Source organism: Orcinus orca, chromosome 1 (genome assembly GCF_937001465.1).
Source record: "Orcinus orca chromosome 1, mOrcOrc1.1, whole genome shotgun sequence".
Lineage (NCBI taxonomy): Eukaryota > Metazoa > Chordata > Mammalia > Artiodactyla > Delphinidae > Orcinus > Orcinus orca.
This window is the reverse complement of record NC_064559.1, coordinates 182,449,619-182,464,683: the sequence shown is the minus strand read 5'-3', so window position 1 is coordinate 182,464,683 and position 15,065 is coordinate 182,449,619. Positions and strand designations below refer to the sequence as shown.

The 15,065-nt window shown below is 48.2% G+C and overlaps 1 protein-coding gene across 1 annotated transcript in view; it reads right to left on the bottom strand.

Annotated features, from left to right (window-relative positions):
• The window catches only part of EPHA10 (EPH receptor A10), a 42,472-nt gene extending 36,266 nt beyond the window's left edge, over positions 1-6,206 (bottom strand). Inside the window, exons 1-3 of the mRNA XM_004266438.4 lie at positions 5,522-6,206; positions 3,216-3,280; positions 1,845-2,523 (exon numbers count right to left, since the gene is read on the bottom strand). Coding sequence (XP_004266486.1) covers positions 1,845-2,523; positions 3,216-3,280; positions 5,522-5,627 — 850 coding nt within the window. The 5' untranslated portion in view covers positions 5,628-6,206. The remainder of the gene's footprint in view (positions 1-1,844; positions 2,524-3,215; positions 3,281-5,521) is intronic.
• Positions 6,207-15,065: the final 8,859 nt, after the last annotated feature.

Here is a 15,065-nt window from a genome sequence, read left to right as displayed (position 1 = left end):
TGACTAAAACGTGGTCTGCTTTTTGTTAGCAGCATGTGTCAGCAATTCCGATCCACATCAGTAATAAAATACTTCTTCCCCTGAGGCCTAGTGCTCCCACCACCCCCTACTTGGTACCCCACTGGCTCCTCCCTCATGTGTAAGCAAGGCTCACATCTACAGTAAAAATTCTCTCTCCACCGAATGTCCTCCTCAAGACACCAGGCCCTCTCCTGCCCTTTCAAACCCAGCCTCCAGAGAGTGTTTACGGTCCCCGACTCTAGCTCCTCAGCTGCCTTCGTCCTTCAGTCCACTGCAGCTGGTTGCTCTCTCCATCACTCAGCTGACACTGCTCTTACCAGGGCCACCAGGCAGACACTGGCCAATCCTCGCCTTATCTGACTGCTCACCAACACTGCAGGCCATTCGTTCCTGGGTACCTCCATCGCCCTTGGCTGCCATGAAATCACACTCTCCCCCAGCCTCTGATCACTGCCTTGCAGTCTTTTTTACGGCCTCCATTTCTTCCACTTCCCCTCGTACAGTGCTGTTCTGTGAGAGTTCATCATTGGCCCTCTTGCTTCATACCCCACACATTCTCCCTGGTCTGTCCCAACCACACCTGTAGCTTCAAGTCGCATCTATCTCTCTGTTGCTGAGCTCCAGACCCACTTTCTAGCTACCTCCACTTGAACGTACCATGGACACCGTCAATTTGATATGTCCATCCATGTCCTGTGTTCTCTACCCCAGTCCGTTCAGTCCTCCAGATGCAGATAGGAGAGAGAAGGAGAGATCTGTTCCTGGTGCCCCACTGACCAGAGAGTCCAAAAGAACCCCCAACATGGAAGCTCTGCCCCAGGGGGTGCAGTGATTCCAGTTCAGAGAGTTGGGTGGGATCTTAGTAGTCATCCAGTGCAACCTCCCAGTCTCTCTCTCCAACTCAAGAATCCCCCTGCTTGGGCTTCCCTGGTGGGGCAGTGGTTATGAGTCTGCCTGCCAGTGCAGAGGACACGAGTTTGAGCCCTGGTCTGGGAAGATGCCCATGCCGCAGAGCAACTAGGCCCGTGCACCACGACTGCTGGGCCTGCGCTCTGGAGCCCATGAGCCACAACTACTGAAGCCCGCGAGCCTGGAGCCCATGCTCCGCAGTGGGAGAGGCCACCGCAGTGAGAGGCCCGCGCACCGCAACGAAGAGTAGCGCCTGCTCACTGCAACTAAAGAAAGCCCGAGCGCAGCAACAAAGACCCAATGCAGCCAAAAATAAATAAATAAATTAATTAATTAATTTAAAGAAAATTAAAAAAGAATCCCCCTGCCAGCCTCTGACTTGCATATTGTCGGTGACAGGGAGCTCACTCCATATAATTCAACCAACTCCACTAGCCCCTAGCTAATAGAATTGGCCAACTGTAACATTCTTCCTTATGCACAGGGGAGTCAGCATGGTGTAGTAGAAAGAACTTGAGAGTTGGGCAAATCTGGATTCAAATCCCAGTTCCCCACTTCCTAACTGCAAGTGAGGTGTTAATCTCTCTGAGCCTCTGTTTCCTCATCTGCAAAATAGGAATAATGATGACTTTATTGCTGTGAATAAATGAGAAGGCCCGTGTGAGGTGTTTATCATGGTGCCTAAAATATAGGTCCTGATGCCCCCTTATATGGAGTCAAATTCACCTCCCATTAACTTCACTCACCGATTCTGGCTGGACCCACTGGAAGCACCGCAAAATGTCTGGACTCCCGGCTCCACATCCCGTGGCTTCCGCACTCCCCACCCTGCCTCTTTCATCTAGGACACTCTCTCTCCCAACTGCCACCTGCGCGCTACACTCCCACACCACACCCCCCAGTGCGCTGGATACCTTCACAGATGTCACCACGTTCCTGGAATCCCGCACTGCAGCTGCAGCGGCCCACGGGCACAAGCCACTCACCATCGGCGCCGCAGTGCATGCGCGGGGGGCTGCCGGGCTCCCCTTCTGAGTGCGCCACGCACGTTCCGGTCACCTCCACCAGCGTGGAGAAGGCGCTCTCGGCTGCGGTGGCTGGGAACGCCGCCAGACCCCGCACTGTAGCGCGGCACTGCTTGTAGTAGACGCGCACAGAGACCAGCGCCACGCATGCGCCCACGTCCTGGAAGGCCAGGTGGAAACCCCGCCGGCTCAGCGGACCGATCTCTCGCACCTCTGTGTTCAGCTTCATCTTGCGCTCGCCCAGGTCGCCCTGCGTGAAGCTCTCGTCCGCCGCGATCGTGTCGATCTTGCGGGGCCGGCTGCCGCCTGGGCGGGGATGCCCACGGCCCAGATCGGCCTCGGTTTCCAGATAGTAGACGTTGAAAGTCTCCTTGCAAGTGCCGGCGGCTCCAGGGATGCTGCTGCAGTCGCGCAGTGTGAACTGCAGCTCCACGAAGATGCGCTGCCCGCGCCCGCGGCTGATCCAGCCAGTCTGCAACCAGTTGTCCTGGTTGGGCTCCAGCACGTTGCACACCTGGTAGGTGCGAATGGGACGGTCGTGCTCGTCCACGCCGCTGATCTCCTCCCACTGGGGAGGAGAACAAAGATGTGGGCAGCTCAGAGCCAAGGCGCCCCCAAGAGGTCGAGCCCTGGCGGTGACTCGGGCTGAAACCCCCTTTCCCCATCATTTTGCATTCTCTTCTCCCCTCCTTCTCTATACACAACCCTGAAATTATAAGACGCAGAGCTGGGAGAAACGTTAGAGACAACTGAGTCCAACTGACGGGGAAACTGAGGCTCCAGAGAATGGTGACTTGAGTGGATATACACATCGGGTTAGTAGCAGAGCTAGGAAAGGCGTCTCCTGGCTCTCCACCAGTGCCTTTCCACAACACCAAACTGCTGTCACACTGCCACATCTCCCCACCACTACCGCAAGTTTCCAGGCCTCTTTTAGGATTCCAAGTCTTGCTTGTTCTGTCAATCTATCGATCAACAGCACTGTTTGCTGGATCTATTGGGTGCAAGGCACCATCCAGCACTGGCTCCATCCAGATGCCACGTTTCTGTTCCTAGACACAGTCAGTTGTCTTCTTGCTTTTTCTGTCTGACTGAAGACTCAACGTTTTCTAATAGGTCACTCTGGCTTGAAGCCAGGGTTGCTGGAGACCACATGCTCTGAGGACCATTTCGATCTGATGTAGCCATGGGGAGATAAAGGGACTGAATCCTGGACCACCAGAGGCTCCTTGGGACAGGGAAGGAAAGGTTTACACTTACCCCATTACTCGGCAGTGCAGTCCAGCCCAGATCAGCCTGGGAGGCTTTGGAATCCAGGAGGGTGACTAGAGAGAGGGGAGAATAGAAGTGTCAGAAAGCCAGAAGTTCAGGAGTACGAGCTTCGTTGGCGAGTTCACTTTAAATTTGCTAACGGAGGGAATTCCCTGGCGGTCTGTGTTTTCACTGCCGAGGGCCCAGGTTCAATTCCTGGTGGGGCAACTAAGCCTCACAGCGTGGCCAAAAAAAAAAAAAAGCTAACTGAGGAAACAGAGAATGTGGTGAAGGACACAGACACGGTTTTTCCACTCCATACCTCCCCACGAGGAAGTGTGAGTAGCTCTAGTCTAAATAAAGGTAGCCACGATGATTAGGGAGGGAGCCTGTATTAGTTTCCTGTGGCTGCTGTGACAAATTACCACAAACAGTGGCTTAAAACAACAAAATTTTATTCTCTTACATTTCTGGGTGTTAGAAGTTGAAAATCGGTCTCACTGGTCTAAAGTGAGGGTGTCGGCAACACTGGAGGCTCAACGGGGAGAATCCATTTCCTTACCTTCTTCAGCTTCTAGTGGCCACACCTGGATTCCTTGGCTTGTGGCCCCTTCCTCCATCTTCAAAACACACCATTCCAATCTCTGCTTCTGTCATCACATTGCCTTCTCCTCTGATTCTGACTGCCCCTGTGTCCCTCTTATAAAGACCATTGTGATGACAACTGGGCCACCCATATACTCCAGGGTAATCTCTCCAACTCAAGATCCTTAACCACATCTGCAAAGTCTATTGCCATTTATGATAATATACACAGATTCTGGGGATTAGGATATGGAAATATTTGGGGAGTCATTATTCAGCCTGGCACAGAATCCATGACAAGTACCATAAGACTGGCTTTTAAATGGGGGATCAGTGATCCCCCCCCGCCTTCCCAGGTTCCCTAAATTATAACTGAGTGTCGAGAAGAGGGAGAAGAAAGTGAGCATATCAAAGGATTCCTGTATATATCCCTGAATTCACTCATACTTGGGTGTTCTGAGGTCTGGGGTCACCAGGGATGGAAAAGACTTGAACCTTTTTAGTTTGACTCCCAAGGCCTCTGGGGAAAACAAAGTAGAGAGACCCTGCCAGCAGCAACAGAGATAAAAACCTCTCATCTCCTCAGCCAGCCCCTCTCCCAGGGGCTGTCACCTCTACTGCCTTTTGGAAGACTGTCAGGGTTCCTTTAATATATAAAGCCATGGCCCCTTCTATACCAGAGAGGCTTGAAGTCACTTTCTTCCCCCAGGAGGCATCTGACCAGCAGTCTGGATTCCGCTCTCAGCATCGGTCCCAAGAAGCACTGGTTTGGACAGCACAGCAGCAACTCAGAGACAGGAGCCCAGGTCATCCCCAAATCTTGGAAGATTCCTCATCTGGAGCTTAAGCAAGGGGGTGGGGCTCCAAGGTGAGACCTTTAAGAGTGTTGGTCCCAGACGCGTCAGCGACAATGGGCAGGACCGCTGACAGCTTCCCGATTTCGGTATAACTTACAGCACATCAGAATTGCATATTGGAAAGCATCAGAGATCCAGCGCCCCGACCAACCCCGAGGCCAACGCCTCAGATTCCAGCTCCTCCGGATTCTGCACCTGGATATTACGCCTCTGGATTCAACTGAGGGTACAGCTCCCCCAAATCTAGGCAAGATGCGGGCTCTGGTCCAGTGGGCAGCCCCAAACCCGGCAACTCGGATAGCGCTGGTTAGTCTACGCTTCAAAATCAGCACTGCGGACAGCTTCCTGGTCAGCACGTCGGGCAGCTCCCGGACCCAGACACACCCCGGCCCCCACCCGCGCCCCGCCACCCTCGCCTCCAGACCCCGCGCCCCCGCCGCGGCACCAGCGCTCTACCTCCTGTTCGCCACGCAGTGGTCCCCTAGCCCCCCGCCGTTCGGGCTCCATCCCGTCTCCCCGTACTCTGATCTCACCTCCGCATCTCCCTGCCCCCACACCTCCCACATCCAATTGCTCAGCCTGTCCGTCTCACCGGCCCCAGAACCGTCGCCTCTGGCTCCCACGGTTCCTGGTCTCTTTCTTCCCCAGCCTCCCAGGTCTCCAGTCCCCAAGCTTCTCAATGCTCCTCTCTTCTCCGTTGTTTAGCCACCTTTCCCTCCGTGTCTCCAGTTCTTTGCTTCCCGCTGCCCGCTTGCTTCAAACCCCAATACCGACTCCAGTCTCTCCATACGACTCCTTCTCCCAGCACCCCAGCTCTCCAGCCTCCTGTATTTTGGCATCCTAGGCTCCAAAAACAGCCGCCAGTCTCCTCACCTTCCTCGGCGGTCCCGGGCCTCCCTGGTCCCAAAAGCAAGGCGAGACAGAGCGGCATCAGGCAGATGAACAGGCGCAGCGGATGTGGGCCGACGCCGGTCTCCATGGTCCGCAAACCGAGCTGTCAGTGCGGCGGCGGCTCGAGCCGCGCCAGCCCCAGCACCGCTGAGCAGTGCCCCCAGACCCCAGCGCCGGCGGGGGGCGGGATCTCGCCGGTGACCATCATCCATGGGGACCAAGCATTATGCACCGCCGCGGGAAGTCCACCAATCCCCGCCAGCAGAAGGTGGAGGGGTGGAGTTTCAGAGGCCAGGGGCGGATCAGCGAATTGGAGGCGGGGGATGGAAGGTGTCCCGCCAGTCTCCAAACCGTGGGGGTGGGGCAGCGCTGAGAGCCATTTGGGCTCATGGGGAGGGGGATGAGCTGACGTTGGTGGCCCAGAGCGCTGAACCTTAGCCTCTCATTCCTGAGAAGTAGGCGATGTGGGCGTGGCTTAAGGAGGAGCGAACCTCTGGGAGGCAACGACACTTGCAGCCTCAGAGCTAACCTGGAAGACCCCTTGTACCTAGGACTTGCAGGAGGTTTTGAAGCCTGGTATCCTGACCCCAAGCTCTGGGAAGCTCCTCTATCTCCCAGCCCTCGGTTTCTTCCAGTGTCTGCGGCTTCTCGTATCTCCACCCCGCCCCCTTTCTCCCCGCCCTCTTCACACACACACACACACACACACACACACACACACACACACACTCAGCGGCTGGAGGAAGAGGCCAAGCCCGACCTCGAGAGCTACTCGAGAAAGGAGAGTAAAGTGGCAGACAGAGTCCCACCCTACCAGCAGCTCTTCCGAGGCTGGGAAACCATGTGGACGCCAGGACGGGCGGTGATAGATTTTGCATGAACTACCGGTTCCTCAGGTTCCTGCTCCTGCTGCCAGGACACAGGCAGCGCTCTCCACAACCACCCCTTTCCCCAGCCTGGAGTCCCCCCCCCCCCATAATCCCCCTCCGCCCGCCCCAGGGGACTGGTGAGGAGCGCAGCGGCCGGACTCCCAGGCATCAGCGAGAGGAGGAGCAATCCTCGCAGAGTTCACCCAGCGCTGAAGAAGCGAAAGGAAACGTGGAGCACGACCTCTATCTAGTGAAGGTCATTTACGTGCTAGCTGAGGGTTTAAGGCATTGATGCTGGGAAGGGCTGGGGCCCTCCAGGATGAGGGAGGCGGCTGTCGAGCGCCACCATCTGGACTGAACTTGAGCGGAGAAAGCTCCACCCACCCTGTGGCTTTTCAGAGCTCTTTTCTTGGGGGACGCAACCCCTCTCCTCTAGAGGCTATAGTAGCCGGAGAAACCTTGAGAATGAATGTGAGTCCTGCATGGCCTGGATGTCTGTGCATCTTGTATATATATATTCCACCCCTCTTCAGCCAACAGTTACTGGGTGCCATGCTCTGTGCTGAGGATACCTGGGTGAATCACACTGTCTCTACCACAATCCATACCTCTCTGAGCACCAAATCGAATGAAAATTTCTGGCATCATGGAGCACTGGTCATTTACAAGGCACTTTCATATGTCACTTCTGTGTGTGTGTGTGTGTGTGGTATGTGTACAAGCACACTTGCCCGCTCACAGACATAGTCGCTGGACAGCAGCAATAGGAATAGTGACTGGGAGGAATTGAGCTCCTTTGCCCATAGAAAGAAAGGTCATCAGGAGGGACTGAGGCTCGGACACAGCAGAAGACTGAAGCTCGCTGAGGAAGCAGAAGGAGATGTGGCATCCTGCTGGCCCTTGAATGCAGGCGGAGGCTCTGAAATCAGATCTACCTGAAGAAGGGCTCTTACACTCCCACCTCCTTCCCATCTTTATTCTCCGCACGCTCGATTTTCCCCTCCCCCTTCCCCCAGCGCTGGGAGAAGGTATTTTTAGAAGCTGCTTGGAGACCCAGGACTCCTTTCATTTCAAAAGGAGTCCTCACTCAACCACCCCTCATCCCTCTCTTCAAAACGGGGTCCCTTCCTCTTTGGAGTCTCTAAAGCTCCAGCCATGTTTTCTTCAGTCCCTGAGCTCCAGGGACTTCAGCCCAGAGGTTCTGACCATTTGCTAAAACAAAATGCAGACTCCCTATGATTCTCACAAGGATCACTCAGAAGGCAAACAGATGAAGGAAATTATCTGGGGAAAACCACATAGGATGGTCTGGTTGCCACCCTCTCTTACAACACACACCTACCTGCAGGTACCTCGGGGAAATCAGCAGATTGAGACCCTAGGAATAAGGGAAAGAAGAGGAAAAGAAGGAGTGAAATAAATCTTCTCTTTCTTCGTTTGAACAATTCATTTATAATAAAAGCAGAACGGAGAAGCCCCAGTGTATGCGGATATATGCAAATCAGCCGGATCTTAATAAGAGTTGCTCCAAGGCAACTCTACTCTCACCAGGAGGCTGCGGAATAGACACCTCAGTGTAGAAATTCTGGAGGGATTTAGATGGAAACTAAACTGTGGTTTACTGCGAACTTTACGTGCTAGGGGCCAGTCAACCAGGGACCAGGTTAGATTCCTCCCTGGAATAGCAAGCGCGGGGCTGGGGGGGGGTGGTGGTGGGGGGGGTGCTGCAGGGGGTTCTGACCTTGGTGCTTAATTATGAGCCCGAGGGCCAGCGGCAGTCTTGTTTCTGTCCGTGGTGCTGAACCTAGCAGGGTCTGGAGCCTCCATTTTCAACCGGACCTGGGACTTCTCTGCTGCTGCGCTGCTTCCCTGCCTGCCCCTCCAGCCTATAACCAAGATCCAAATATTCGAGTCTCCAGGAGACAATCAGCCTTATTCCCTAGAATAAGAGTGTAGGTGCCTGGAACCCAGTTTTTGTTCTCCTTCATTTGCACTTTCTTTTTGAATGGTTGTTAATTATATAGAGACGCTTAAAAGATAATTATTATAGACTAAATATAATATCTTTTCAAATGCACTGCGTAGTATACAGGGAAATGCCTCAGAAACAGAATTTCAACTTACAGTTGATTTATCAGAAACTTGAATATGGGGTAAATATTGGATGTGAGAAGCAACCATAGTAGTGTAACATTTTAATTAGAAAAATGGTAGTTCTGTGGGATATTTGTTTGGAAATTTCATTGTTTCACAATTGAAATGTGATAATAAAACTATATTACAAGTACCTGACCAGAATGAGACTAAGGTGGAAGAGAAGAGATTGGGGAATCCTCTAAAATTAGGCCATGTAAGTTGTCATAGGTAATTTTGGTTAATCACAGAGAGCAGTGGTGTGCTTTATTAGGATATAATGTTGAAGTGATCTTTTTGGATAATACACAATTTCTTGAAATAGTTCTAAAGCTGATAATGAAAGAAAATAAACTGAATTCAATTCTGAGCATTGAAAAAAAAAACCCCAAATTCCAGTTTTCTGTTCTACTCCTCTCAAACCCCATATGAGGTAATGATGGCAGGGATGCTTCTCTCTACTTTTACCTCACTACCTCCAGCCTGCTGAGGAAACACCTGCTGGAGCTGAGAAGTTTAGTTCAACACCCAAATATAGAGAAGTGGTCTTCCAGGGAGCAGATCCAACTTTACTGCAACCTCCATCTCCAAGTTATTGAAAGTTACATAGTTGGTGGCTGAAAATTTGATCTATTCCTTTTGCACAGATACAGGAAGTACATTCGTCCTGGCTGAACAGAGAAGGTCATCTCCTTCATGAAGAAGACTAAGATTGCTCCAGAGGAATCAAGGCCAAGCCCTGCTCTCAAGAAAGAGGAGAGGAAGGGTGCCAAAAGCAATGGGGAGCCCTGCTGCTCAAAGAAACATCTCCAGTTTGTCTCTTTCCTCTTCCATTCCATCTCCCACTCTCCAGCCTAAGAAAGAAATAAACAGAGCTAAGGTGATTTTTTTCTAGGACAATAGACTCACAGGCAAAAATAATGTTCAAATTTTATTGCCTAAGATAAAGCAAATATAAAACTTTAAATTGGGGCTTCCCTGGTGGCGCAGTGGTTGAGAGTCTGCCTGCAGATGCAGGGGACAGGGGTTCGTGCCCCGGTCCGGGAAGATCCCACGTGCCGCGGAGCGGCTGGGCCCGTGAGCCATGGCCGCTGAGCCTGCGCGTCCGGAGCCTGTGCTCCGTAACGGGAGAGGCCACAGCAGTGAGAGGCCTGCGTACCGCAAAAAAACAAAACAAAACAACAACAAAAAAAACTTTAAATTTATTGACTTTGAAAATTAAGCAGTAAAACTTTAAATTATCAAACACATCTGCTTAGCTTTTATGAGCCTCTACTTTCCCCTCTGTAAAATAGAGATAAAAACATTTTCAAAGTTACTGTGAGGTCAAAATATATTTATATGTATGGCCCAGCGCAGTTCCTGGCGCATATTTCTGGTATATTTTATTATTCAAGTCCATGGTTAATTAAGGTGAAAAACAGAAAGAAAAAAGGAAAGGATAAAAGAAGGTTGGGTGGTGAGGTGAGGAAGAGAGAGCAATAGAATTAGAGAGACAGTCATAGAGGAAACGACAGAATGAAGGATAAAGAAAGAGACAGCTGGCTGACATGAATGTGGCTAGAAAGCACAGGAGCCTGAAGGAGATGTGCTTGAAGAGACAGGAGTGTCATCAGGGCAAGCTGGCTAGCCGGCTGCCAAGTGGCCTCAGAGGTGACATTTACCTTTGTGAATTCATCCTGGTCCAAGCTCATAAACCTCACCTTAACAGCATTAAGAGAGAGCCTATATGCTGGGGGTGGGGTGGGGGGGTTGGGAAGCAGATCATAGTAACTCAGCTCTTAGCTTGCTATCTGAGCCAAAGAACCAGTGGATTAATATACGATGAGAAATGCAACTACCAAAGGGACCAGAATGCTCACATTGCCACGTCCAGCAAATTCTTCCCCTGTAGGAAAATGTGCACAGGAAGCCAATTTATGATGTGAAGCCTGCTTTGAGAGTGTGAGAGAAGGGAAGTTGGATGGTGTAAATATTTCATGGCATCAAGTTCCGAGAGCCTTGTGCCTCCAAATCCCCAGTGAGGATAAACCTGTTACTGGCACCTGAGTGACCATACTAGGGGCCAGACCCGGGAATGGGATCCACCAACATACGCTTCTGACTGTGTTTCTGTTTAAATCCTAGTTCCATTTCTGAGCAGCCCATTTTAAGACTGAAGCAGTCCTTTTAAATTTATTTATTTATTTATTTATTTTTAACTGTACCGCATGGCTTGTGGGATCTTAGTTTCCTGACCAGGGACTAAACCAGGGCCTCTGGCAGTGAAAGCACCAAGTCCTAACCACTGGACTGCCAGGGAATTTTCATCCTTTTAGATTTAAGTGACAAAAGTAACATAAACTAATAAAAATATTTTAAGTAAAAAGTGAAAATATCCATTCATTCCATCCCATATAGTCCCAGTTCAAAATTTAAACCATGTTAACGCACTGATACATACCCTCCCTGATATTTTCTATACACACACACGTGCACACACACGTGTATTTTCTTTTTACAGAAAATAAATGTGTATCTGTTAGTGAGGTAAGCAGCATTATCTACCTAAGACCTTGCTCCTCTCATATATATGTATATATATATTTTTTGCGGTATGCGGGCCTCTCACTGTTGTGGCCTCTCCCGTTGCAGAGCACAGGCTCCGGACGCGCAGGCCCAGCGGCCATGGCTCATGGGCCCAGCCGCTCCGCAGCACGTGGGATCTTCCCGGACCGGGGCACAAACCCGTGTCCACTGCATTGGCAGGCGGACTCCCAACCACTGCGCCACCAGGGAAGCCCGTCCTCTCATATTTTTAATTGCTGAGGGAGCCCCAGTTTTGTCTGGATGTTCATGTACTGTAGTCCTTTGCTCAGAGAAGATGGCCCTCTCACCAAATTCAAGGATAAGCAAAGATTGTTACTGGCTAATCATTTTCATCCCATTCCAATGTGTCAGGGTCACCTTAGGCATGGACATGTGATACAACCCAGGTCTTCTGACTGGGGATTCTAGAAAGTGTTTTCCCTCCTAATAAAAAGAGATGCATGAGGCAACATCCCACTTCTTCTCTAAATCATGTCTGCATTTGACATCTGGAGCTGCTGCAACAATCTTGGCATCATGAAGAGAGATATCTCAACACTTTCAGCTAAGAATTTTCAGTTGTATGTAACTGGAAACCCAACTAAAACTGGCTTGAACAAAACTGAGATTTTTTTTCATTCATTTAACTGAATGAGGTAGATCTGTGTAGAACAACAAGATTTTGCATTGGGATTGTGGTAGAGTGCTAGGTAATCTCCAAACCTGGATATTCTACAAAGGAATGCAATTGCAATCCTAGGACTGAAAAATACAATAATGTATTTAACACAATAAATGGACCTAACATCAGATTAGACACAGCTCATTTTAGGATTAAGGAGCTGGAAGATAGATCAATATATAATATCCATACTGAAGTATTCAGAGAAAGAAAAGAATGAAAAATATCAAGAAGAGAGGGATAGACATATGGGACATGATGAAAATGCCTAAATACAAAAAATTAGAGTCCTAGAAAGATAGGAGAGAGAAAATGGGAAAGAAGTAATATTTGACAATAGAGTAGTTAAAAATTTTCTAAGATTGATGAAAGACATATACTCAATCCCAAGCAGGATAAATGCAAAGAAAATCACGCCTAAGCACTTCATGGGAAAACTGCTGAAAACGAAAAACAAAGAAAAAGTGTTAAAGGCAATTAGGAAAGAAAGATATATTACCTCCATAAGAGCAACATTAAGAATAACAACAGACTCAACAATATAAATGCTAAAATCCAGAAGATGATGGAATGTTATCTTTAAAGTGTGGAAAGAAAATAACAGTTAATCTAAAATTCTATACCCAGTGAAAATATCATTCAAAAATGAAAGAAAAATACATAAATTTTCAGACAATCAAAATCTGAAAACAGTTATTCATCCACAGACCCACACTAAAAGAAATATTAGAGGGAATTTTTCAAGCAGAATGAAAATAAGCTCAAAAGGAAGTATGAATATGAGGAAGGAATGAATAACAATGGAAAGAGTAACTATATAGGTAAAAATAAGTGAACAATAACTATATAAAGCAACAATGTCTAGTGGAGCTTTAGACATATAGAGAATTAAAACACACCACAAAAATGGCACACGGTGTGGGAGCAGATAAATGGAATTAAAATATTTTAAGATTCTTGTATTGTTCAGAAAGTTGTAAAAGAATTAATTTATATTAAAATTTAACAAGTCAAGGATGTATGCTGTAATCACAATGGAAGTCATGGAAAAACAGTTTTAAAAATATACATAATTATATATATATAATTTAAAACTATTTTTTGTTTATATATATATGTAAAATAAGTGAATGCAGAGAACTATGGAATAATAAAAACAATTCAAAAAAGGTTTAAAAGGAGAAAAAAGGAACATAGAACCTGTGGGAGAAATAGAAAACAAATACTAGCATGATATTTTGAAACTCAAAAGTATAAGTGCCTCTTTTAAATATAAGTGGACTAAATACCTCTATTAAAAAACAAAGATTGTTAGATTGTTTATTTTTATTTATTTATTTTTTAAATAAATTTATTTTTCACTGCATTGGGTCTTCGTTGCTGCATGCGGGCTTTCTCTAGTTGTGGCGAGTGGGGGCTACTCTTTGTTGCAGTGCAGGCTTCTCATTGCAGTGGCTTCTCTTTGTTGCAGAGCACGGGCTCTAGGCTCGCGGGCTCTAGAGCACAGGCTCAGTAGTTGTGGTGCACTGGCTTAGTTGCTCTGCGGCATGTGGGATCTTCCCAGACCAGGGCTCAAACCCATGTCCCCTGCATTGGCAGGCGGATTCTTAACCACTGCACAACCAGGGAAGTCCCAGATTGGTTTGTTTGTTTGTTTGTTTTAATTTATTTATTTCTGGCTGTGTTGGGTCTTCATTGCTGCACACGGGCTCTCTAGTTGTGGCAGTCAGGGGCCACTCTTTGTTACAGTGCACAGGCTTCTCATTGCGGTGGCTGCTCTTGTTGCAGAGCATGGGCTCTAGGTGCACAGGTTTCAGTAGTTGTGGCTCACAGGCTTAATTGCTCCACAGCATGTGGGATCTTCCCAGACCAGGGCTCGAACCCGTGTCCCCTGTATTGGCAGGCAGATTCTTAACCACTGTACCACCAGGGAAGCCCCCCAGATTGGTTTTTTAAAAGCAACTCATTACTGCTTTAAAAAATCTGAAATATAAGGACACAGGTATGTTAAAGGTTGTAAAAGACATACTCTACAAACTAACTAAAAGAAAATCAGTGAAGCTAAACTAATATAATACAAATTAGACTTTAAGGCAAGAAGCATCACTACATACTGCATAATGAATAAAATGCCAATAAACTAGGAAGAAAAAAATACTAAATTTGTATGTAACTGATAAAATAGCCTCTAAGCATGTAAACACCCATCATACACACCACACCTCCAGGTCTGCAGTAAAAAGGGCGCGAACCAAGAGTCCTGGGAATCAAGGAAAAGAGCATTTGTACAGAGGAATGAATGTGCAAGACAGAGTACATCCAGGGATATGAACGCAGCCTAAGAGTATCCATGTAATTAGCTGCCGGCTGCTGCAACAAACAAACCTCCAAATGTCAGTGATTTAATTCCACAAATTTATTTCCAGCTTTCATTACATGTCTGGTAAGGTAGGGACCCTACTTATTCACAGTCCTCAAGGAAAGAGGCTGACAGAGGCTTTGGCACCTTGACCATCGTGAACATGTGACAGAGAAAGAGGGGGATGGATGAGACACACAAACTCTTAACTACCTCAGCTCTGAAGTAAAGCAAGTCATGTCTGCTCACAGATCATTGGCTAGATCCAGTCACATAGCCCCATTCTACCTGCAAGTGTTACCAAGTCCAAGCTCGTACCGCTCGCCACACAAAAGGCCAAGAAATTGTTGGGGCAAGGAATAGCAACTTTATTCAGAAAGCCAGCAGATTGAGAAGATGGGGGACTAGTGCCCCCAAAGAACCATCTTCCCTGAGTTAGAATTCAGGCTTCTTTTCTACTAAAAGGGTAGGGTGTAAAGTTCTGGTTCTGGCCAGACTCCAGAGCGGATGTGGTCATTTCGTCCTTCCTGCAGCCATTCACAGGTGCGCCTGGTCAGGATGTTTCCTGTGAGCTAAACAAAGGTATTTTAGCTTAACACTCATTACCTGGGAGGTAGGGCTCCCAGAGCTGGGCCATTATGTATAATTTAAGCTTATAGACAACATCCCTTTTAGTGATTAAGTTGTAGTACTCATTTATCTTATATTTAAAAGTTTGTACTTTTGACTGCCTTCATCCAATTCCCCCTCCCCTGACCTCTGCCTCTGGTAACCACGAATCTGATCTCTTTTTCTATGAGTTTGTCTGTTTGTTTTTGAAGTATAATTGACCTATAACATTCCATTAGTTCCCATTATACAACATGGTGATTTGATATTTCTGTCCATTTCAAAATGATCACCACAGTGATAAGT